The sequence below is a fragment of the Penicillium solitum genome (genome assembly GCF_028829755.1).
Source record: "Penicillium solitum strain IBT 25940 chromosome Unknown utg000001l_segment0_segment0, whole genome shotgun sequence".
Lineage (NCBI taxonomy): Eukaryota > Fungi > Ascomycota > Eurotiomycetes > Eurotiales > Aspergillaceae > Penicillium > Penicillium solitum.
Window position 1 is genome coordinate 8,151,989 of NW_027072121.1, and position 24,033 is coordinate 8,176,021.

Below are 24,033 nucleotides of genomic sequence, written 5' to 3' on the forward strand. Positions count from 1 at the left end.
TAGCGTTCTCCTTACAATGGCTAGGTATCGTTGATCATCGTGTGAGGGGGTAGGATGAGCGTCTCACAGACGTTTGTACTTGGTGGAATGTACGTACATCGTACAGAATCTTGGAGAGGTCGAATCATAATCAAAAGATGAATATGTCTGTCAGGCCGATTGGTAGATGGTGACTGGCATAATACCAGCCTCCTTATTCTCCAGAGATGATCTGCGACATCATATTCTGCAGGGATCAAGGCCCGTGCTGTGTGCTGTGTGGATAGCATTCATCCACTTGCCGGAGTTGATCCTTGGTCAACTTCCCCTTAGCTTCTCAGGTTCAACAACTATTAGAATGAAGTACATAGTTATATATGTTGTATGCATACATATGTATGTAATATTGTATGCTGTACGGAGTACAATTCAGAGAAGCTCAGAGATAGACGGACCTTCCCAAGGTCTATCGAGTCACGTGAACCATGATTAGATTGATGGATCACATGGATTCTCCCACATTAACCGCTATGCTAACTGGTTATTATTTAGTTAACTGTTTGGACATAAGAGATGCTACGTTATATATGCCCCAGGTTCCAGGTTCTCACTTGATAGTAACTGGATGTATGTATATCCAGGAAATAGTACAGTGGCTACATAAATAAATCTCCAACCTAGAATCCAAAGCTGTCTAGCAACGAATTGGCATCCGGTTCATGAAACATCGTAGGTGGCTTCGGCTTCGGCTTCGGCTTCTGTTCTTCTTTCATCGGTTGCTCGCCGGGCGTGGTTTCAGAAACGGCGGGTTCCTGCAAGACATCTGCCCGGTGCACCGGTATATCAGCAACTACGAGGCTGCTCCGCCGACGAAGCATTTTCCGGTAATCGACTCCATTCTCATCCATCTCCAGGGAGGTATTAGGCTTCAATGCATCCTGAGTAGGGAGTCCGCCCAGGAACTCCCAGTGGCGTACCAAGTCGAGAGCGAGGAAGTCGCAGCCCATACGGTCGTAGAGTCGGGCATTGCGGATAACGAATTCCCATTCTTCTCTGGGTCGCACTTTGGAGGCGCCTTTGAGAGTTTGGAGAGTCTTTTCGCGGAGCTGCTGGTATAAGACTACCAAGGCAGGGTCGTTGGAAAGATATGATTTGGACTGAAGGGTTACTCGCCCGGGGCTTCCCGGGGTGGCTGGGGTCGTCGTTGGTGATAGGAGGGTCTCGACCGGCGACTAGATCTGATTAGTTGGAGCCTAGCAGCCAAAGAAAAAGTACTCACAATCAGTGCCCGCACTGCCATATCCCGTCGTCCAAGCATCCAGAAAGCCCAAGAGGCCATCCAGCGGTTGCCCTCGGAAGCGGCCCCAGGCAATACTTTTTCTTCCAGTATCTCCCGAAGAACCGGTCCGTTATCCCCTTCTGAGGCTCGAGTGATTGCGATCGCGAGCTGGAGATCACCCATCTGGTTTATGATGACGTTTGCAGCGTCGCGCAGATGATCAGCGAGAAGGAAGAAAGATGCAGCATATTCTGTTTAGTGTTAGCTGGCAGTGCTCACTTGTAGACAATATGAGGTTCGAATTACCAAATCGTCGCTTTCCGAGCAATGCATAAGCATTCTTGAGCGCAGATGTCCTCCATCGCGGTTCCTTGAAGTCATTTGCCAACAAACGTTGGGTTGCCGCTTGTTCACGGTTCCAGTGTGCGATACGCCAGAGACCCTGAAGGACGTTCTTCTTTCCGAGGGCGAGGTAATACAAAGTACAGTCGATGGGATTTTTCTCTTCCGTCTTGGTGTATTCACATCGGGCGAGGATTTCGAGTTGTGCTTTCTAATTAACCGGTTAGTTCGTGGCCAAGGAAATGATATGACAGACACGTACCACAGCTATGGAATCCGAAAGCCACATGAAGAGACCGCTTTCACGAGCAGCCTTCCAGGTCAATTTCCCATTGAATTGCCGGGAGACAAGATCTGTGAGAATATCTTGGCTGCTGCTATGGTAAGCCCAAACAATCTCCCGCCATGAGACAGTGTCTTTGTTGGCCACTCCTTGAGTGCGCCGCAGCATATGCTGTCGGAAAAATAAGAGATAGCGTGCCGCATTATCGTCCATCGAGCGCCGGTGCTTCTCAACCATGGCAACGCATTCAATGGTATCCGCCAAGCGGAATTGTTCGTGGCTAGACAGTTGCGGCAAGGCGATCCGTGCTAGACTCTCATTGAGCGCGGCCGCGGTGTTTTCATCTACGACAGATAGCAATTCCTCGTCAGTGGAATCGACGTAGGGAGAGCGTATGTCCTTAGAGATCGCTTGTTGGGAACCCTGGCCTTTGTTAGCATTGGGAAGAGAAATGAAATTCTGCGGCACTTACATCTTCCTCGTAAAAGCATTCTACCGGCATCTCTAGGAAACCATCTAGTTCATCGCCCTCGGTGTAGAACTTCAGCTTGCGATGTAGGTTCAAGAGAATCGAATGTACCAAGCTAGTCTTCCCAGCCAGAATGCACTGTGCCAAGTACTGTGGATGAAACACAGGCAACGGGCCATTCAGGCGGCTGACAACGTCGAAGAGATCGACAGACGACAGCCCTCGAGATGGCATCCGAAGCTCAGACACTACGCGGTCTCCAACATCAATGTCCTTGTCATAAACGAACAGTTGGTTGCCAGCCCCAATGACCAAGTGGCCATTATTCAGCCAGCAAGAGTCTCCTATAGGGTGCGGTGTGAGATCTCGGATCCAGATCTCCCGAACCTGTGTCCATGAGGGTCGAGAATCTAGATAATCATAGCGCAGCTGAGATAAGAGAACGACCTTGTGTGGGAATCCAACGGCTAAGATGGACTGTTTGTCTGGTGTTGACGTCCAGTCCAAATCACGGATAATGTCATGTGCAGCAAAATGTTCCTCAAACTCGAGCTGAGCATTGTTGGTGTCCCAGATTGTGAGGTGAGTCCGGTCCTCATCAACCAGAGCCGCCTTGCGAATAGAGCTACCACTAGCCATAGATGGGTTGGTGATGCCTGTATCAACGGTTGATTGAAGAAGCCAATCGACCTTCACATTCGTTGGATCGACTGTGGCTGTCCATGTCCGCACAACTCCACTGTAGCTGTAGGAGAGAGCAATGTCGGTAGAAAAAGAATCGAAGAACCCCGATATTTTTGTTTTGGGGCCTGCTGGGTCCACGGGAAGGATATATGCAATATCCTCCTTCAGCCCCATGTCGAAAGTGCAAAATTCTCGGAATTGATAGCCATGGCCATTTACAAAGTCCCCGTCGTGGCCTTCCTGACTTGGGCCTCGTATTTCCCACGCAATTCCGTGCATGTCTGCCCATATCGTCGCTACATAGGAAACGCCTGGAGTCGATTGGGTGCTGGGGATTGGCAGCACACATAGTGGCTTGCCGGGCAGTGTGAATGGCAAGGAAGCCAATTTTTTGGCATGATTTGAGCTGAAATCCCATAGGGAGACCCCATTGTGGTGAAGATTGACGAGAAGAGTCCTGTTCTCAAGGACGCATGTCCGATGAATATGCTCATCTGAAAGGAGGACACTCTTGTGTGCTAATATCAATCCTCCATCCCGACGCCGCTGTGTCCATACAGTAGCTTTGTTTTCATTGGTACGTGACACCAGTGTATCTCCAATCGCATTTCGGACAATCTTTTTCACAGGGGCAGTATGACCAGACCAAGAAGCCGTCTGGGTGATTCGTTTCGTGCGGGGTGCAGGATCAAACAGAACATCCACATGAGAATCATACCACTCGATCCGACCGTCGAAGTGATGGACCAGAACGCTGAGCTTGTCGTCTGATGTTGTACTCTGGAATGCACTAATTTGAGCGTAGTCTTCTTGTGGTGACTGATCGATTGCAAATCCAAAGTCCAAGCCTTCGACATGGAGAATATTGAAGACGCTCAATTTGGTCTTTGCTTTAGAACCGATATCTTCCAAAGCCCAAGCAGACATATGGCCCTGGCCATCAATGACAACACAGATCTCTGGGGCCTTGCTCGCAACCTCGATTATATGTTCTAGGGCGTGATTCTCTTTGTTTCCTGTAGTCCTCTGAACCGCACGCTCGGTCGCAACACAGAAGTCACGGCCATCCAAAATAAACCCATACCGCCGTTGCGGTCCTTCGTCCTCACCCGACGCATGCCTAGGTTGTACTGATTCACCCATGTCAATCTCTGCCCAGAACTGTAGAGCAGAAAGCGCATGAAGGTCCGTCACTGCCCATACTCGAATCTTGTTATCGGCGCAAAATGTATACAGAACATTATCCATAGATTGCTCGGGGTGTCGAGGTAACCGCCAGTGTATCCCGGTGACGACATTCGGATGGGGTAGATACGAGTTCTCGAACCGAACCTCGTCTGCGCCGAAGGCAAGTCGCCTCCATACCTTGACTAGGCGGTCATAGTGCCCCGCCGTAACAATCAGGGACGAATCTGGGGAAAATTGCGCGAATTTCACGGGTGTCGCAAGCTTTCTTTTCCATACAAGGCGCGGTTCGTCGTTCATAAACCAAAGGGCGAGGCGGGAGTTGCCCACGAGGAGCTCGTTCGAGGAACCCCATGATAGTGTATAGATCGGTTCGTCGTCATCGGGGGCGCGGAATGTATAAAGGAGCGACCACTAAATGAAGCCATGTGTCAACATCAACTGTGATTACCCTTATGAGAATGTGTTGCTGGTCGACTAAGCTCCGAGTAGTGGGTTGTATGCGCACCTTGAGCGTTTCGCCTTGGATGCCGTATGGCTGGTACACGAATACATCAGGGCCACCACAAACTGCAATCTTGCCAGATGTTTCGTCAAACGCTACGGCCTCGAGGGTATCTGTGTCATCGATGTAAATCGTTTGGAGGAGCGTTTGCGGACCGCCGAGGATAACCAGCGCGTGGCCGGAGATGTATGCCTATCGGGGAACGCGCGGGGACAAGGGTCAGCAACAGGGGGTTTAAACAAGCTGCAGAGCTGGAGCGGAAATTAGGCAAGGATTGTAAGTACTTACAACAACACGAAGACCGTCCCACAGCGCTGTGCTGAACGACTGGAGTTTCGCTGGGGGTCTCCCCGGCAGTACCGCTCGCATAGAGGCGGTTTGTTCGGGAGTTGGACGCTCGTTGCGCTCGAAAACACGTTACAACATTGCCAGCTCAAAATTTATTATGTCTGGGAGTAGCCAGAGTTGCAGGGGGAACGGAAGGTAGAAGATGTGTGTTTGGGGAGTTGTCTGGATACACGCAGGGGACAAGGCGGAAGAGAGACCTAGTCAATTACGCTTCCGCTCCACTCGTGACTGATGACCATCAACTTGAACAACACAAATGAGCTAGGTACGAATCTAAACATGTTGTGAATTCAGCGATTGCTATTTCTCGGGGTGATAAATTTGCATTCAAAGAGCTCGAAGTTATCTGGGGTATAGCTACAGAGCTCCCCGATAAGCATTTACTATATCTGACCTCGGGATCAACCAGTTACTATAGAATAGAGTATACAATTACGTATCTCGTTGAACGAACATGTTTTTCCCTACAATTGTTCTGGAAAGGCTCATTTCATAATTTTAAGTATCACATTCAATCATGGCAAAAGTACAAAAGAGTATACCAAAGACCCAGAAACCCTTGAACCCGCTATATGCTGCGCCGGATGATGCATTGAATGAAACATGATCGCACCTATCGACAGGGCATGAGAGAAAAAAATTATAACCATCGCTTATGTATATGAGGCTAAGGCGGCTTCAAAGAGGTCATATACCGAACAAGAACGTCAAGATCGTCGATTCGCTGATCTGCGACCATCTGTTGGAGACTCGGGAGGTTCTTCATCCACAAACCGGACGCTATTTCCCACGGAGCTTCGCCGACCAGACCGTGGTTGTTTGGAAGAGGTGGATAAAGCAGTCGTAGTCCCGGCTCGAAGTAGGCGACTTGCGAAAGGTGTGCGTAAGGGTGTGGCGGGGGTGGTGGATATTTGGGCGAGGGCTCGCGCCCGGGCGGCTCGTTTAGAGGGAGAGGTCGTGAAATTGGGGGTTGCCAAGGGGCTTGCAGAGATCGGATCATGGGAGGTTGCCTGAGATGTTGCCTGGGATGTTGCTGTGAAGTCACTTATTTTGAACGGTGTTTCTGCCTGCTCTTGATACCAGGGATCAAACATCGCTGATCCAGCGCCATTGACATTTCCAAAAGTTGAAATTCGTGCAGGCGTGAAGGTTGGACCGGCCGAATCTCGAGCCTCCAGCTTCATCCGGGCCTTGTCCACCCAATCGCGGAACATGTTTCGCGAGTGCTTCCGCAAATTTCTTTCCCGCATGGCTTCGGCGGTCTCGGCGGTACTACCCATCTGGAAGATACGAAGGCTGAGCTTGCGAAGAGAAGCTGCCGCCAGTCGTAGGACATGCAATCGGTATACATTGTCTGCTTGGTCTTCCATCTCACGTCGAATGATGAAGGTTTCGGACATTTGCATCATCTGGTCAAACGCGAGTTGTCGGAAATAGGAATCATCGGCGTCCTGGCAATCCTGAATTCTCTTCGTTGTTTTGTCGTGCCATTGGACGAATATCTCAGATGCGTCGGCAAGCAATTTTTCGCGATCAACATCAGCAGCTTGTTGCTCCATATCCATGATGATTCGAGTTTTTGATGACCAGGCAGCCAGCGCCTTAGACGCGAGGTTGACCTTGATATGCCGCCGGACCTTAGCATACGATTCTTGCCGTCGTCGTTTGCCAGAGTCCACTTTGGCCTGATGCCATTGCTTCATGAACTTCTTCATCAAGAAATAGAACCGGGCATCTTGGGCCCAACATTCCATCTTGACTACTTGATTATGCTTGGATCGCCAGATCGTAAGAGACTCAGCTGCGAGCCGTGGAGCATAGAACTCAGACGCTACATACTCCCGCTCGCGCTGAAGTTGCACTTGATCACGCCAAATGGCAAATTTAGATCGAACCAAATTTTCGGTTTGATGAGCCTCATGAGCTTCAGCATGAAAGAGTAAACGGGTGTAAGTATCCCGAGTGTTTGTCACGAATCGGGAGAATACTTCCCGCTTGATGCGTTGCTCTCGTATCCTTCGCATTAGCTCAAATCTTTCCATCAGAATCCATTTGTACATCGCCTCCATTTTGATCCGCTCGTCAATTCGAGCACGAAGAGCCAAGCAGCGAAGCGTATCATTCCAAGAGATCCACGCGTTGTGTTGGATTCGATGGCGATCTACCTCTTCCGCTTGTCTGATCATTTCGATCTTTCCAATCCACCGCGAAAGGGCATTTCGTAGAATCCTAGTATCGACCATCTCAGAGACACGAGAAGCAGCCGGTGCCAGCCGAGACTGAATTCTCCATTCATCAAAGGTTTCTCTGAGGTCATGTTGGCGCCGAGAAGCCTGGACTTCCTGATCTGCAAGTGCAATTGTTTTCGAGTGCTGAGACCATATCTGAAATACCGACTTCAATGATGATCGTTTGTTGTGCAGTTCTATTTCATGGTCGCGCTCTCGATTGGTTCTCAAGTTCCGAAGCCAGGAAAGAAGTGACCGTCTTTTGAGTCGATAATCAGAAACCTCAAGAACACGCCGGTCGCAGAAGCACCACCACCAGTCCCAAAACACTGCTTTTTGAATCTTTGTGTTGCGTACACTGACTGCTTGTGTCTCTGCTGCCTTAAAATCTTGGATCTTCTTCCGCCACCCGTTAAAAGGCCTCCGTAGTGCAAAACGCTGAGCCTTTAACTCATTGACGGCAGTGATCTCGCGCCAGGCATTGAAATATTTGACTCCAAGTACATGTCTCCGGGCAGCAGAGGTCCGAGCTACTTCTTCCGACGTAAGTTGGGCCCAGTGGCTGAACGCCTTTGTCATTAGATATAAATCCCGTGCGCGACTGGCACGCGCTTCAAGGTGCTTGAAGAATCGATCTGTTCGGGCCGAGTGGCGTTTTTCTTGAATTACTCCTCGCCATGGCTCAAAGGCTTGTCGGAGAAGAAGGCCTCGATCATAATTGACAGCAAGTGTTTCCCTGGTTTGCCTAGTCTGTCGCGCTTGAAAGGCTTTTTTCAGCCATTGTGTCAAAATTCGACGGCAGATCGATCGCTGTCGGTACATGTTGAAGGTTGATGCATCCCGAAGTAGATCCGAAAGTTGCGGGCGATAGATGAACTTTGGTGGCACCTCTTCTTTGTCAAAAGAATCGTGTTCTGGGCTCTGTGACATGATTGATTGCACATCCTCGGACTCGGAAGTGTCCGAGGAATCGTGCGAGGGTGAACGACGGGGACGTGAGGCTTCGGCAATTCTCTTCGAACGATCACGGGCAACGGCCGACCTCGCAACCACTCCATTAGTCAATGGAGGTTCTTCCATGACTCCGTGCTTGTTTTCTGTTCCATCAAATCTGCTGAGCAATCGCCGACCAACATCCAAGAACTGGCTGATCAATTGTGTCCGATCTGGCGATTTGATAGGCCCGGAATCATGTCCAGATGTAGGTGACAGCTTTAGTTTAGAAAACTCGGGTTTGCCAATTTCAAGCCGCGACATTGACGATCGAGAGCTAGGGCGATTGATTGCACTTCGCTGTGTAGCATCCTCGCCAATGTCGTACGTAGTGTTGAATGATGCGCGCCGCTTGGGGGTCGGTGGTACTCCATTCGTAATTGGAGGATGGTCATGGGGATGGTCAACCGTCTGGCTGTGGGTAATATCCGTTGTATATTGATCATATTCATGTGTCTCGTTAAGGTTCGTAGAGCCGTCCTCGCCAATTTCGATCACGATTCCCATCTGTTGGAGCGCATTCTCGAATTTGTCGAAGAGAGTCTCGCCGCGCACACCTTTGCTTCCCATCTTGAACAGGAAGCGCAGGCACGCATGGCCTGGATCCGCGTTGACACCATGTTCGCCAATCACTTCATCGTATGCTTCGAAGAGCGCCCGGAATGGGAGTCGATCCGCTTCGGGTTTTGTCTCGGCGGCAGCAATAACCTGGTAGAGAAAGCCAACATCTATAGAGGTCAGGTTCCGTTTAAATCAATGAGTGATTGGTTGCGCCCTACCGTCGTCTGAAAGAGATGAGATCTCTTCGGTCACGGCTCGACGCTGAGAGGATATCGGAGGCATCGAAAATTCGCGATCTTAAGGCGCGCTTGTCGCATCTGGGTCATAGAGCTGCAGGACCAAATAAATCATCGCGACAGCGGGGAGCACCGAGGATGAAAGACATGCGCAGGCAGAGGCCCTCTGCAATCAGAAATTCCAAAAGAATAAGGACAATAGACTAAACCCATGCGCCATTAATCGAAGTAACGGTGGGCTGAGCGGGTTGTTTTGGTTGTCGCGGCAGAAACATGCAGGACGGTCACGTGGTCTTATGTAACATTCTTGGATTTCTGTGCCTGGTCCTATTGGCTTCACATCGGAACATTAAGCTACTTTGCATTTCAGGACTGCATCCTCACATCGTCCTTCCAAGATGCCGGGAAGAACTCGTCCAGTTGAGAAGATTGCCAAAGCTTCAGCCCAATGCTCCGTAGAGGTGTGTAGCTTCTGCCTGACCTCATCTCAGCATTGCCGAACTAACTAGCCTGATAGGTTGCGGCATACGGCAAGTGTGTTGTTACAGATTACAACTCGGTACATAAAGACATGTGTGCCAAAGAGTTTATGCGATTGAAGAATTGCTACCTGGTAGGTGACGAGCGAGTGCTGCGCCGATCGACACGCTAACCAACCCCAACAGGCGGCATCCAAAAAGGGCTAAAGAATGGTTCCTTGAAATGATATGTTGGTAGCATCGAAGACATCGGAAGCACTCAAAGATTTGGAGCTGTAGGTATGGCGGCGCAAGCAGGAGCATTTGTAAATTATTCTAGGTTGAATTTCGCTAGTTATTGAAGGTGACCTATTGATGAAAGGCCATATGATTTCATTCAAAGTAACATAAAAATAGTTAAAAAGTAGACTCCATATCTACATATGCTCTTTCGGTTGACTTTTTAAAGCTTGAGCAGGCGCAACAAGAAAGTGGCATTTTGCACCTCCTGTTCTTCCTGCGAGATAGTACCCTCTTCCTCTCCGGTAGGAAGCTTATCGCCACCAAATGCACTCTGGTCAACTGGGCGGCGCAGGACCTTCTCAAAGGCTTGAGCCTGAGACTTGAAAGCCTCATCGAGGCCAATGTTGTCCGGGTCCGAAATCACGGTGTATTCCATTTTCACATCGTCGGTGGGGACAAGACCAGCCTTCTTGCGAAGGCGTTGAACGCGGTTGATGATCTCACGACCCAGACCCTGATGAGCCAGCTCTGGGTACAAGTTCACATCGAGAATGGTCAACACGTCAGAATCCGTGTTGGTTTCCATGCCCTTTGAGTTGTCAGTCTCCTTGATTCCTCGCTTCACAACAAGGTCACCCTCAACGAGTTCAATGCCATCAACCAAGATCTTCTTGTCCGCGAGATATCCCTTCACGTCATTGCTAGTGAGAGAAGGCAAAGCCTTCTTAACTGTTTGAACAGCCTTCTTCAGCTTCTTTCCAAGTACAGGCCAGTCAGCAGACACTGAATATTCAACGTCGTATTTGGCTTCGTCGGAGGAGAGAACAAGCTCCAAAACGTTAAGCTCCTCGAGAATGTAGGGCTCGAGGGACTTTACATCTTCGAGATATTGCGGGTCATTATGAATCACAACAAGTGACTTCAAAGGGGTCTTCAGACCGATAGTCCGACGTTCGCGAGAAATACGGCCAAGTTCGATAATGGTCTGCATCCGAGCAACTCTGCGTTCAACAACTTCGTCAAAGAGCTCTTGGCGCACTTCGGGGAAGGGAAGGAAGTGTACGCAGCGGCTGTCTTCGGCACGGAGCGACTCGGGAATGTGGGGAAGAAGGCGCTGGTAGATGTTGTCGGTGATGAATGGAGTGAATGGGGCGAGGCCTCGGACAAGAGTATAGAGAACCTCAAAGAGAGTGTTCAGGGCGTGCAATGTGTCATCAACGCCATTTTCACCCTTGAGTCTCTTGCGGTTGAAGCGAATGTACCAGTTTGTCGTGTTGTCAATCAACTCTAGGAGCCGTGGTACAACAGTATACAGACGGTAAGCGGCCATCTCCTGGTTAATGAACAGGAGTAGTGATTGGCAGCTGGCAAGGATCCAACGATCCATCACGTTTGTGTTAGTGCTCTCTGCTGCAGGATCAAAGACAAAGTCGATGTCAGAAGTCTTCTTCAGGAGGGTCACCTGGCCCTCAAAGAACTTGTAGCTGTTCCACAATGGGAGAAGCACTTTGCTGACGATTTCCTTGACACCAGTTTCTTTGAATCTAAGAGGCTCAGCACGAACGACAGGGCTGTTGATCATGTACAATCGAAGAGCGTCCGATCTGTTTGGACAATGTTAATGAAAATTCGTATGGGAAACTCCCGAAGAGCATTAAAAAGTGAACAATTCGGGAGTGAAGAACTGCAGAACTCACCCGTATGAATTCATGATCAGCGATGGGTCGGGGTAATTTTTCAATCTGCGGAATTAGCGTATAAGATAAGGTTCAGGTCATGGTCATATCGAGATGTTGTTTACACACCTTTTAGACATCTTTAGACCGTTCTCTGCGAGGACAATGCCATTCACCACTACATTTTTGTATGGTAGTCTTTGACGCAGATGAACTCCGATAACGCTGAGTACATAGAACCACCCTCGCGTTTGACTAAAATCTAGCATTAGCGCGTGAAACCCGACAGAAAAGGGGGGGGAAATGAGTAACTTACTCGAGGCCTTCGGCAATAAAGTCTGCTGGGAAACGGTCCTCGAACTCCTCTGCGCCCTCAAAGGGATAGTGGACACTTGCAAAGGGCATACTTCCTGATTCGAACCAGCAATCAAAGACCTCCGAAACACGTTTCAAATCACCATTTCCTTTCTTAGAAGGAATGGTAATGTGATCGACCTTATCACGATGAATATCGGTGAGCTCGCCTTCGTAGCCACTCAATTCCCTAAGTTGCTCGATGCTACCGATAGCAACAACTTCTGAGAAATCGTCACTAACCCACAATGGCAGCGGCGTTCCCCAGAAACGGTTTCGAGAAATGTTCCAGTCATGAGCGTTCCGAATCCAGCTGGCAAATCTCCGCTCCTTAACATTGGAGGGGACCCAGTGAGACTTCTCAATGCCATCAAGGATGTCGGGAATGATAGGTTTAACCTTCACAAACCAAGATGGCACAGCACGGTAGATCAGAGGGGTATCGGACCGCCAGCAGAAAGGATAGCTGTGAGTAATCTGGCTGTCAACAAGGACACGGCCATTGCCCTTGAGGAGCTTGATGATGCCCTTGTCAGCAGCCTTGACGTTCTGGCCCACAAAGTCCCGGACTTCAGCTGTGAAACAGCCTTGTGGATCAACGGGGTTAGGAGGAAGACGAGTCTCGGAAATGACGCCGTGGTTCATGGCGACTTGGTAATCCTCCTCACCAAAAGCAGGAGCCTGGTGAACAATACCCACACCATCCTCGGCAGTGACATATTCGTCATTCAGCACTTGGAAGCCACAGTCCTTGAATTCTTCATAGAAATAATCAAAGAGGGGTTGGTACTTCCATCCAAGCATGTCAGAACCCTTGATACGGTCGACGACCTTGAACTTGGCCTTCTTCGGGTCCTTGTAGATAGTCCGAAGAAGAGCCTCGAGGAGGATGTAGTTTTTCTTTGTAGCCTCATCGTAGATCTTGACGTACTCAAAGTTAGGATTAGCACACAGACCGGTGTGCGATGGAAGCGTCCATGGGGTGGTGGTCCATGCAAGTAGGCATGTCTCAGGGTCATCCAACAGAGGGAATGTCACAACAACGGCGGGGTCCTGCACATCCTTATAGTTCTGCTGCGCTTCGAAGTTGCTGAGAGGCGTGTTGAGGGCGGTGGAGTAAGGCATAACACGGTATCCGCGGTAGACGAGGCCTTTATCGAAGAGTTCCTTGAAAACCCACCAGACGGATTCCATGAATGACGGGTTCATGGTCTAGATGACAAGAGAAAAAAAAAACATTAACACAAGGGCACAGAAAATCAGACGTGCTCGAGCGTACCTTGTAATCGTTATCGAAGTCAATCCAGCGACCCAATCGCTCGATTGTTTGGCGCCATTCTGTCGCGTATCTCATAACAATCGACCGACACTCCTCGTTGTATTTCTCGATTCCGATCTCTTGGACCGCCTGCAGACCAGACATGCCCAATTTTTTGTCGATCTCATATCTAAACTTGTGTCAGCCAAATACTAGGTACACAATCTTGAACAAGTCTTGTCTTGAATCGAATTGAACTTACTCAATGGGAACACCATGCGTATCCCAGCCAAAACGGCGCTCCACATGGAATCCCTTCATGGACCAATAACGGGGGATCACATCCTTGATTGTCTAGTGGAAAATTTTAGAACTACTTGCAACTCATTCGCAAATTGTTCGCTGTCATCTTACCGAAGCAAGCAAGTGCCCATAATGAGGGGTTCCGGTAGCGAACGGAGGGCCGTCTAAAAATCCATAGCGTGGCTTTCCAGCAGAAAGTTCAACTTGGCGTTTGAAGGCATCGATTTCCCTCCACCGAGCGAGCACGAGTTCTTCTTCCGCAGGAAAATCCATGATGTGGTGACTCCAGTGGTTTACGAGAGAAGATTGACTGCTAACAACCTCTCAGGGCTTGCAAGTTCACGGGTGAGTCACCCCGCCTCGTTTTTCTGCCAGTGTGCCTTACCTTGACCCCTCCAAGTACACCGCCTTCTACAACCAGATAAGCATCATGTTAGGGCAAGCAGAAGATGAAAGGACTCATAGAATAAAGAGAAAGAACAAAGGCAAAAATCCAAATGGATAACGAAAACTGGTACATGGCAAGGAGATAATGGGGTGAGCAGACAGTATTTTTACAACCTAGTTATAATGCAGCGCGGGACATACGATTCGAGCAACCTACATATATATAACTTGAAGTATCAGCCGAGGGTTTGACCCATGCATGCTCTACAAGGGCAAACAAAGAGTCAATTCGAACATCAATTGAATTCATTTTACATTTCTCTTAACTCCATCCCTTGCCCAGACCCTCATGCCCAATAACCAAACGTGTCAACAGATACCAATAACAGTATTGAAAGAAGCAAGAAGAAATAGCCAGGAAGCTGGACCCTCATTTACTTTCTAGTACCGATTATACCCTCCTCCGCCTTGGTTGTGGGAGTAATGGTCTCGGTTCTGCCCACCACGGCCGCGGCCTCCACGGTTACCTCCTCTGCCTCCACGATAATCCTGCTGGCCATAGCCTGATTGATGACCGTTATTGTACTGACCACCCTGATTGTACTGGTTGTTTTGTTGGCCATAATAGTCACCAGGCTGTTGGTAGCCGTGTTGGGGTGGGTACTGAGGTGGGTACTGGTGTGACATTCCGCCACGTGGAGGGGGAGGTGGTCCTCTGGCGTAGCCTCCATACCCTTGGCCAGGGGGGACCCAGCCAGGAGGCACCATGGGGGCACCACCGGGACCTCCGGGACCACCTTGTGGGCCGGAATTGAACTTCGGGTCAAGATGCGCAGCGAATGGGTTCGGGCGGTCACTCGAGTAGTTCATCCGGCCGCCGCGTCCTCTGCCCTGGAAAGGTGCGCCACCGAATGATCGGCCAGAGTTTTGGGATCGGGCCTGGGTGGCTCTGATATCATTTGAATCCAGCATTGGCGTCGGTAGCTTCACCCCACGGAGAAGCATAGACTTATGGACATGGGAAGTCTTCGGGATTGTATATAGGACCCTTTGATCGGTTAGTATACGAAACAAACTGCGGAGATGGGAGGGTTATACTCACGTGAGAGAACGATCGTCGTCAACTCCTGGCATGCCATGTGCCTCCAATGGCGAGACCAACGAGCTGTGGGGGATATAGGTGTCGCTACGCTCAACAATACCGGCAAGACCGCCACTCACGTCCTCTTTAAGGGGATATTGTGGCGGACCAGGCTTCTTGGAGTAGAAGTTCGCGACAAGGTCTTGGTACAAGGGATTTCGGTCGGATAGCAGAAGAACCTCCTGGCCGTGAGAGTTGCGACTCTTTTCATCCTCAGTAAGGAGAGGATACACCTTCGCCATGGCGTTTAGAAGACGAGTTTCGTCGATGAAAGGGAGAAGAATCACGCCTTGCCAGGCAAATTTCTTGCCGTTCAAATCAAGGGGGAAGTCCTCCGGGTAGAAATCGATGATCTCGCTATCGGGATTTTCCATGAGAGGATGGAAAACCTTCGGCAGCGCGTGGTTAGATGAGGCAGGCAAGACTCCCATGAGCTGTTCAAATGGTTTGAATATCGTGCCCTTCTCGAACTGGACGTCCATATCGGCGATGTCAACGAAATCGGCGGCTGTACATTATGTGTTAGCTTCTTTCTGCGAAATCCGAGGGAAAAGATTGAAGGAAAAACCCACCGAATGGCGCATAGTGCCTCGGGTAATACCAAGTCTGTCATCAAGTTAGCGAAGCTCAATCGTATAATTAAATGGGAATTGACAACATACCCACGAGGGGCACCCCTGGAAATAGTATCGCAAAACCCAACAAAGACCAATCGCATATTCGCGAGCGACCTGGTGGCGGAATTCTAAATCTTTTGGGTCCACACCGAATTTTTGTTCATAGTATCGATCGGCGTATCCTGGCTCCCACAGCTTGACAGTGTCTTCTTGGGTCTCATCTTGTTTAGGCTTCTCGGGAACAGGAGGAACTGGCAGAGGAGAGTCTCTGCCCGGTGTTCCTGCCTCGGTAACCTCCTGTTCAGCTACATCCGCCTTTCGTTTTCCAAGAACCCCGGGAGAAGTCTGCTCTGGGAGTTCACTTGATACATCCTCGCCGTCTGTGGCTGGAGTTTCGCTGTCTCCAGCGTCCTGGTTGCCCTTCATGAGTTTACTCTTCAGCACAGCAGCGGCGCTCTTATTCTCCATGTTAGCACGGTATACAGCTCCACGGTTGATTACCATGCTGTGTGTCAGCTCCCTGGTCTCCTTATTCAAGTGACCTCGGCCAGGGGTGATGAGTTCCATGGGAGGGGCGGGCTCGCCGCCGTGAGAGCCAGCTGTCAAGTCACGCTGGGGGGAACTCCGCCTTCGCTTTTGAGCACGTTCTTCATTTCGAGCGGCATCCTGCTCTTTGCGTCTCTTCTCATTTGCCTGCTTTCTTTCATCTGCTTGCCGACGACGTGCGAAGATGGCATCTTCTTGTTTGGCCAGTCCTTGCAAGATGATTTGAGCGTTTTTCAACTCAACACTTCCATCTTTGGTAAGGTAACTGCCCATGGCAGGAAGATTGTCACGCCAGATCGCGATCAGCGTATCGATTCCGTTTTCGCGAATATCCAAAGAAGGCAGATGAGGAAGGAAATCGTTTCCGACGAAGAAACACATGAAGACCCAGTCATCCAGTGCACGTTCAAGGTCGAATGGGAACGGTTGCTGAGGAACACGAAGCTCCACGGCAAGATATTCTCTTAGCACGGCGACATGAAGCCAAATAAATGGCTTCAGAGGGGCAGCGTGCTGCTTCTCGTCGAATTCTCCACTCTTCTCCTTCGGGCGGCCTAGACACTCCTCGGCCTTGTGGCCAGTCTGTCCACAAAGTCTGCAACCCCGAGGCCTTGAGTCTTGGGCAAACACGTCTTCACGCAGTACTCGGAAGTAAGGCTCGTGAGTACCAAGACCCAGCATGATCAGATCAGCATCCTGTTAGATTTGAAATTAGTGATCCGAGAAGATTGATTTGGAAAATCGCCATAAACTTACTAAACCATAGATGACATGACGAGTGTTGGGGTCGTGGTTAGGCGAGGCTCGTTGCGATCGTACAAAATTCATGATCTTGTGCTCTCCTTCTCCTGGGACCGTGGCATCCGAAATGATGATTTTCAGCTGTCAAAGTTAGCGCGTTTCATTGGTACCAATAGAATAGATTAAAACATACATTTTCCCAACCCGGGTCAGTGTTAAGCTTGTAGGCGATCCAATACCGCAACGAGGCAGCAAGGATATCCATGAAGGGCGTTCCTGGCGTGATGACGTTGCTGTCCCACGTCTTCTGCACAACCTCCTCCCGAACCAATTGCTCGCCTGTTTTCGTAGCATGCTGCTGGGCAAGCATTTTGTGGAGTTCCTCCTTCTTCTGATCATTCTCCTTCGCTTCTTGCGCTGAGCGGAATCGACGTGCGCGCTGCTGGTTCATCTTCGCTCTTGGGGCAACGCCATCTATACGTGGTATCGAGGTTAGTGGAAATCGCCAATTTGGAGAACATGAGGGAATTGCAAGCTCCATTAGAATATACACATACCAATAGCGATCATGAGAAGCTTTCTAGGGCGCACCATGTTGACCACTCGATCGGTGTATTTGTAGATTTCCATCATCATTTCCTGCTCGTCCGCTGGGGGAGGCTTTCCCTCAGGATGAGTACATGGATGAACAATACCGTTCATATCCAGGTAAAGGTTATCTTGCTCCTCGCCATTGGGGTTCGGACGGGTGATATCGATTGGGATTTCTTCTCCATCGACCACTTGGGCTTGCTCCTCAATAACCGGAGAGACGATCTTCGGATACTTGTTGGACAGCCATCGGAACAGCGCGGGGACACCCATGATGGTAACGCGACACTCGTGAGGTCAAAATTGGGAGAGTTCTGGTACTCTTGTGTCGCAACCAGTTGATGGCGTTCGTGCAGGCGCAGGCGCGATCTCTCTGTTCGTGAATGAGACGCAATTTGAGGCAGTTCAGATAAGATACACACTCCTCTAAAGCATGTAATAGAGATAAAAAGAGATGCAACCGCAGACCTGATCGCGGTGCAGGTTGAGAGTAGTAAAAGTGAGCTTGCCGTTGACGAAAAGATAAATTCCGGGCGGTCGGCGATTCTGCGGGTTGAGCCAAGATCGGCGTTTAGCCCCCCTTGGGCAGTACAATAGGACAGCTTTCTACTGCAATCAGCGAACCAACCAACCTCTTCACTTTTTCACTTTTTGCTCTCTCATAGATGACTACCAATTTCTACGCCCTCGGCCGGCAGTGACCATGAAATTGCGAATCAACTACCATGTTCCGAATCCTCGAGTCGCAAGCTCCGGCCAAACAAACGGCTACGGACACAATTGACGTATTAAGCAGTAGACTGCAGAGTGCTACTTTGTTGGAAGATCGTCGGGCAGCAATCCAAGGATTAAGAAGCTTTGCAAAACTCTACCCTGCATCAGTCGCTTCCGGTGGCCTACGGTCATTGATCAGCAGTTTACGCAATGACAGTGAGGATGTGGACACTATCAAAGTGGTCCTCGAGACCCTTTTGATGCTCTTCACGCCTGATGAATCTAGTGTGGGTGTTTTGTACTCTGAAGAGTTTCACTCGAGTTGCTCATGTATAGATTTAGCCTGAAGCGTCGGACGAAATAGCTCTGTGGCTGGCAGATGAATTCACTCAGGTACGCATCGTGACCTCGGTCCCGAGATGATAAACTAACATTTTTAAAGCGACAAGATAATATAACCACCCTACTCGACCTTTTAGAAGCCCGCGAATTCTACTCCCGCCTTTATTCGCTCCAATTGATTTCCCACATTTGCAGTGCTCGGCCAGAACGAACACAAGAATGCATTTTCACAGCGCCGCTGGGTATTTCCAAGCTAGTCAGTGTCCTGACAGATGCGAGGGAACCAGTACGGAACGGTATGTCTTGTCGAATATTTGCGTCCATGTGGGACATGAGAGGTTGGAGCTGACAACCTGTTTTCTGCTAGAGGCTCTTGTCTTGCTGATTGCCCTGACTCCCGCTTCGGAAGAGCTACAGAAGCTGGTGGCATTCGAGAATGCATTTGAAATACTTTTCTCGCTTATCGAGGCGGAGGGAGCATTGACTCATGGGACCGAGGTAGTGGAAGATTGCCTCTCCTTGTTAGCTCACTTGTTGAGGTTCAATGTTTCCAACCAATCCTTTTTCCGCGAGACTGGTTGTGTGAAAAGAGTAACACAGCTGCTTCATGAATGTCAGCAGGAACCAGAAGGCAACGAGCCGGCGCCACAGTGGACTCTGGTCCACCGCGATAAGAATGTCTGGGGTCTCCTGGCCATCATTCAGTTGTTCCTGATTCGCGGTGGTATGAGCACACCCATTAACCAGACTGCATTCTGGCAGAATGGTGTGACAGAGCAAGTTCTTAGCATTGCATTCGGTCAAAGGTTCAGTGTTAGCGTGACCTCAAAGGTGAGATGCTACTATTACTCATCCTTGCCTGGACATTTGCCTAACAAATACAGGCCTTATCAACTTGTGCCGATCTGATCCGTGGCAACTCACCGTTGCAGGAAAGGTTTGGTGATATCGAAGTTCTGTGGGGCTCCTACCCCGGCGGCGACAAGGCTGCCAATGGTGATGCGAATGAGCCTTTACGCATCAATGTCATTGAAGCATTTTTAAAGCTCAGCCTCGAGCCGGCTCCCAACAACCTTTTGGACGCACGACTTGCTGCCTGCGAGTGTATGAAAGCGTTTTTCGCCCATCATCCTGGAATTCGCATGCATGTGCTCAGGCGAGCGATTGAAGGGCATACCAGCGGGCAGGATCGGATTCCCAATATTCTATCCGTACTGCTCACCGCACCAGAAGCGCGGGGAAATGCCGATCCATATCAAGTGTGGATGGCCTGTATTCTGATGTTTCATTTGCTCTTCGATGATGCAGAGGCTAAGGCAACAGCTATGGCTGTTACTGAGGGCGATGCTGAGAGCGGCGAAGAAGTGGTCACCAGTGTCCAATCTGTCGTTGGGAACCTGATTACTGGTCTGCAGCGCGGCGATGACGAAAGGATCACAGTCGGTTATCTGACGTTGCTCTGTGGGTGGCTTTTCGAAGACCCAGACGTCGTTAATGATCTTCTTGGAGAGGGTAGCTGCATTCAAACCTTGTTGCAAGAAATCAAGCACCAGCGTGCCCCCAGTAAATTGGTGCCCGGCCTTTGCACTGTGCTGTTGGGTGTCATTTATGAGTTCTCCACAAAAGATTCCCCAATCCCTCGCATCACGCTCCATAAGCTACTCATCGAACAGCTTGGCAGGGAACAGTATATTGACAAGATCACAAGACTTCGAGAATGTCCCTTGGTTCGTGACTTTGAGGTCCTTCCCCAAACCGCTGGTGGTCAGCTTGAGGGTGGACTGCCGGAGGTGTTTTTTGACCGCTCATTCATCGAGTTCCTGAAAGATAACTTCAGCCGATTGCTTCGTGCCATTGACCGTGAACCCGGATTTGAGATTTCTGTAGTTGCCAATGGTATCGAAAAGGGAATTTCGCGTGAGCTTGTTGATTCATTGCGTGCAGAAATTGAAGATCGCACCCAGACCCTTCAAACATTGGAGTCTGATCTCGTTAGCATCCAACGGAGGCTTGACCAAGAACAGTTGGACCACCGAAAGACAAAGGAATACAATGCAGTTGAGTTGTCAAAGGTTCAACAAACCAACCAATCTCTGCAACAAAGCCATGCGCAAGAGCTATCCGAACAGCTATCAAAGCTTGAAAACGAGCACAAGCATCAAAAGAACGAATTACTCAAGCAGCATAGTGATCAGCTCCGTGCCATCGACCATCAGCTCAAGCAGACTTCGGCGGAATCTGAGAGCAAGAGCCACAAAGCAAGGGAGTTGAGAGAGCATCATGAACGGGAGGTTGCTGGTCTGCAACAAACCATTCGTGGCTTGGAGTTGGAGCTTTCTCGCGCCCAGGAACAACATACAGGAGAAGTTGTCAATCTCAATAAGCAACTTCAGGAGTTGAAAACTGTCATCAGCCAGTCCAATGAGGCCCACGATTTACAGGTCACTGATCTTCAAAAGAAGATTCAAGATCTGGAGAGCACCAAGAAATCCCACAATGATCAAGTTGATAACCTCAACAAGAAGATCCAGGAGTTGCAGGACACGATCAGCCAGTCCAAGGAGGCCCACGGTGGACAGGTCGCCAGTCTTGAAAAGAATATTCAAGACCTAGAAAACACCAAGAAAGCCAATGATGGACAGGTGGCAGAACTCAACAAGAAAATCAAGGGCTTTGAAACCACCAAGGGAACCCACGATGGAGAAGTCACCGATCTCACCAACAAGTTGCAGAGCCTGGAAGCTACGTTGGCCAAAGCCAAGCAACATCACGAGGTGGAAGTCAGCGACTACAAGAACAAAGTTGAAACCTTGGAGTCTACTCTCTCTACAACCAAGCAGCAATATGAGGCTGAATCCACTGGCCACAATGATACAGTCGGAACTCTCGAGTCAAATCTCGCCGCTGCCAAAAAAGAGCATGAAGCCGAGATCGCAACTTTAAAGCAATCTGTCGCAGCTCTGGAGTCAGACCTTGCCAAGGCTCAGAAGTCTAGCAATGATCTTGAAACCGCCCAAGAAGGCACCGCATCTCAGACCTCTGCTCTGGAAGCACGAGCTAAGGAGGCCGAGGACAAGGCCAAGGAGGCCGAGTCCCACGCCCGTAGTGCGGCTGAAACCCTCAAAAGCATTCAGGTCCAGCTCGACAAGGCTAAAGCTGAAGCTAAAGAAAAGGAGGAGGCTCGCCAGTCAGCTCAGTCTGAACTGGAAGACCTGCTGATTGTCTTTGGAGACCTTGAGGCTAAGCGAACGGAGGACAAGGTATGTTTATTCGCTCGATACATTCCCGAGCTGCTCTTGCCTCTCCGGGATCTGACTAACGATTATCTTAGAAACGGCTCAAGGAGCTCGGAGAGGAAGTCTCGGAGGCCGAGGACGACGACAATAGCGAGGATGAGGAAGATTAGTGATGGACATGTGCTCATGTGTAAATAGTCAGGCAAACAAATATTCCAATTCTTCAGTGATTCACGGTGTGATGCCACAAAATGGCACAGCTCGAGTAGGTAGCTGTTGTGTGTCATTTCAAGACTGATTTATTTCTCTCTACTATCTCCCTATGTTCGCTCCTATTGGCTTTTTACCGACCTAGGGGAGTAGTAGAGGTCTCAGGTGAGCCTGGCGTCCAATGCAAAAGATTAATCGATTTTATTTTAACATCTTCCGTTCCTCATCCGTGCATGTTATATGGATATAACTCATTAACTTGCAGAGACTTCCAGGGATAACGACTTCAGTCTATGCTGCATACACATACTGATCCTAGCAGGCTAGCACTGTGCTACCTATGAAGTAATACGCTCCAATAGGCCTCATAGTGGAACCTACAAATATGTATGTACAACCTCGCGGTATCCCCAGGTACCTATGTAAGTAGATTGGGTATATGATTTATCATGATATTGATGTGATCTACATTTTTTTTTATTTAATGGCTGCTAGCACCCATGGAGATCTCTTGGGAAGTTTGTATGCACCACATAACCTTGGAAGGTCGGAAGAGCTTCAGATCTTTAGGCGCATTTTCCTAAAGCAAACAAGCCATAGTGCCTATTTAAACCCCCTGTTCACGTCGACTTAGATTTCTCTTTCACTCTTCTACCCATGCTTATCGAAGGAGACAGTTTAAGCTTCTTCCGTCGAGCTTCGCCATACATCCATCATGCCTAGAATGAGTACACCATATCGTCAGTTCTCTTATGAACCTGAGATTTTGTATGAGCTTGGATGGGTCCGAGCTCTATACAGGTCAATGCCAAGTATTGCTGGTGCCTTGAACTTGCCAACAACATGGGGGATCGTCACATTATGCCATATTGACACGGAGTCTGGGAGAATTATTAACATGTGGTCGGACTGGGCCAGGACCGGGATCAGGGAAAGACAAAAGTTCAAGTTTGATGTATTCTGGCTACACGCTCACGACGGTGACTATGAGGATGCTATGGCAGCTCCTGTGGCCCCACAAATCGGTGTGCAGAATGGAACTGGCGAGATCCCCGACTTCTTGATCATGAACTGGTATATAATTCAGCTCATGCGTGTTGCCCCGACGAGATTCCACCGCTGCAATTTCGACACGAGTCCCCCGGAGCTTGATGCATACGACTTTTTTCATGCGCTCACCATCCTTCGTTGGGCACATGCAGTTCCCTCCTTTCAGAAGATCCCACGACATCGAGTAGTACCCGCAGCTCCTGTGCTGTAGTACCGCGAACCTGGTACCGAAAGACTTGGTGTTCCACCCCTCACACCTCTCATCCCCCTTGAAGAGGCGCCAACACTACTGGGCTCCGCAAACAAGCTGGAGCCTAGGAACGCGCTTCCGGCCACCTCGGGGGGCGACAATATCGGTTTCCCTAAAGAACGAGCCCTCAGTGATTGCCCCGGCGCTCCTGAAATGCTGTATCAGTTTGCTGGCAAGCTATGCGAGCAACTTCGGCAGGTTCGACTCTCAGTGGAGTCTGACCAAGCTGAAAAAGACAAAGAAGCCAATATCCAGTTCCCTGGCATCGATGGATTGGTCGAGAAATATGCCCAGACAATTGAACGGAGCTACGTCGGGGGTAATGCGGCCAATGATCAGGCTCTTGTGCAGCTCGCCAGCCACTGTGCTCAAATGAGAAACCAGAGCGCTATGGAGACAGGCCGCGGAGAAGAGGTTTGCCCTGACCGAGACACTGACTCTGGAGTAAAGCACTCTGGCAAACGTTTCCAGGCTGCCCCAAAGACGCAAATCAGCCGGTGGAATACTGGTGTTTCCAAAAGCAGGACTCAGCCATCGAAAGTTCGCGACACAGGATCGAATGAACGTATCCAGGCGGTATTCAATTCGGCATTGGCAGGTACATTGAATTCGCCAGATCAGTTGGATGCAGTCAAGCCAAACGCAATAATCGAGTTGGACTCAGTAATCGAAGTTGATTTAACCGAAGACTGCATCCCCAAGACAGTTTCTGCTATTTATAGGGTTCACATTCAAAACAGGCGATGTCGGCTAAGTTGAAATTTGAGGTTAAGATGTGGAATTTGGCGAACTTTTGGATAACATGTTGATTTTATAGTCTGAAT

At 49.6% G+C, this 24,033-nt stretch overlaps 7 protein-coding genes across 7 annotated transcripts; 3 read left to right on the plus strand and 4 right to left on the minus strand.

Annotated features, from left to right (window-relative positions):
- Positions 1-656: 656 nt before the first annotated feature.
- Positions 657-5,095, minus strand: N7455_003142 (uncharacterized protein; the record flags this gene model as incomplete). The annotated part of the gene is made up of 7 exons (XM_040960732.2): positions 657-1,211; positions 1,259-1,509; positions 1,565-1,811; positions 1,863-2,306; positions 2,356-4,635; positions 4,730-4,918; positions 5,015-5,095. The coding sequence occupies 7 exons, from the start codon at positions 5,093-5,095 to the stop codon at positions 657-659; spliced, it is 4,047 nt and encodes a 1,348-aa protein (XP_040808842.2).
- Positions 5,096-5,781: 686 nt separating this feature from the next.
- On the minus strand, positions 5,782-9,138 carry N7455_003143 (Sfi1 family protein; the record flags this gene model as incomplete). The annotated part of the gene is made up of 2 exons (XM_040960705.2): positions 5,782-9,023; positions 9,075-9,138. The coding sequence occupies 2 exons, from the start codon at positions 9,136-9,138 to the stop codon at positions 5,782-5,784; spliced, it is 3,306 nt and encodes a 1,101-aa protein (XP_040808869.2).
- Positions 9,139-9,459: 321 nt separating this feature from the next.
- On the plus strand, positions 9,460-9,840 carry N7455_003144 (uncharacterized protein). The gene is made up of 3 exons (XM_040960738.2): positions 9,460-9,553; positions 9,610-9,705; positions 9,758-9,840. Exons 1-3 carry the CDS (start codon positions 9,491-9,493, stop codon positions 9,776-9,778), a joined length of 180 nt encoding a protein of 59 aa, XP_040808866.1. The 5' UTR covers positions 9,460-9,490; the 3' UTR covers positions 9,779-9,840.
- A 173-nt stretch (positions 9,841-10,013) lies between these two features.
- N7455_003145 (isoleucine--tRNA ligase ILS1) lies at positions 10,014-13,705 on the minus strand (the record flags this gene model as incomplete). Its single annotated transcript, XM_040960740.2, has 7 exons — positions 13,496-13,705; positions 13,344-13,435; positions 13,103-13,271; positions 11,786-13,035; positions 11,599-11,724; positions 11,491-11,535; positions 10,014-11,397 (listed from the first exon to the last, which is right to left on the minus strand). The coding sequence occupies exons 1-7, from the start codon at positions 13,655-13,657 to the stop codon at positions 10,014-10,016; spliced, it is 3,228 nt and encodes a 1,075-aa protein (XP_040808819.2). The 5' UTR covers positions 13,658-13,705.
- Positions 13,706-14,212: 507 nt separating this feature from the next.
- On the minus strand, positions 14,213-17,885 carry rat1 (5'-3' exoribonculease Dhp1; the record flags this gene model as incomplete). Its single annotated transcript, XM_040960716.2, has 7 exons — positions 17,374-17,885; positions 17,010-17,290; positions 16,832-16,957; positions 15,575-16,771; positions 15,485-15,518; positions 14,874-15,420; positions 14,213-14,819 (listed from the first exon to the last, which is right to left on the minus strand). The coding sequence occupies exons 1-7, from the start codon at positions 17,678-17,680 to the stop codon at positions 14,213-14,215; spliced, it is 3,099 nt and encodes a 1,032-aa protein (XP_040808814.2). The 5' UTR covers positions 17,681-17,885.
- Positions 17,886-18,132: 247 nt separating this feature from the next.
- N7455_003147 (uncharacterized protein) lies at positions 18,133-21,869 on the plus strand (the record flags this gene model as incomplete). Its single annotated transcript, XM_040960703.2, has 6 exons — positions 18,133-18,408; positions 18,464-18,514; positions 18,564-18,759; positions 18,831-19,294; positions 19,348-21,723; positions 21,795-21,869. The coding sequence occupies 6 exons, from the start codon at positions 18,133-18,135 to the stop codon at positions 21,867-21,869; spliced, it is 3,438 nt and encodes a 1,145-aa protein (XP_040808853.2).
- A 755-nt stretch (positions 21,870-22,624) lies between these two features.
- On the plus strand, positions 22,625-23,968 carry N7455_003148 (uncharacterized protein; the record flags this gene model as incomplete). Its single annotated transcript, XM_065604422.1, has 2 exons — positions 22,625-23,146; positions 23,171-23,968. 2 exons carry the CDS (start codon positions 22,625-22,627, stop codon positions 23,966-23,968), a joined length of 1,320 nt encoding a protein of 439 aa, XP_065462913.1.
- Positions 23,969-24,033: the final 65 nt, after the last annotated feature.

Coding starts and splice junctions, on each gene's coding strand:
- N7455_003144 (XM_040960738.2), top strand. CDS start 9,491: ATGCCGGGAAGAACTCGTCCAGTTGAGAAGATTGCCAAAGCTTCAGCC. Junction 9,554..9,609: donor CAGCCCAATGCTCCGTAGAG/GTGTGTAGCTTC, acceptor CTAGCCTGATAG/GTTGCGGCATACGGCAAGTG. Junction 9,706..9,757: donor GATTGAAGAATTGCTACCTG/GTAGGTGACGAG, acceptor CAACCCCAACAG/GCGGCATCCAAAAAGGGCTA.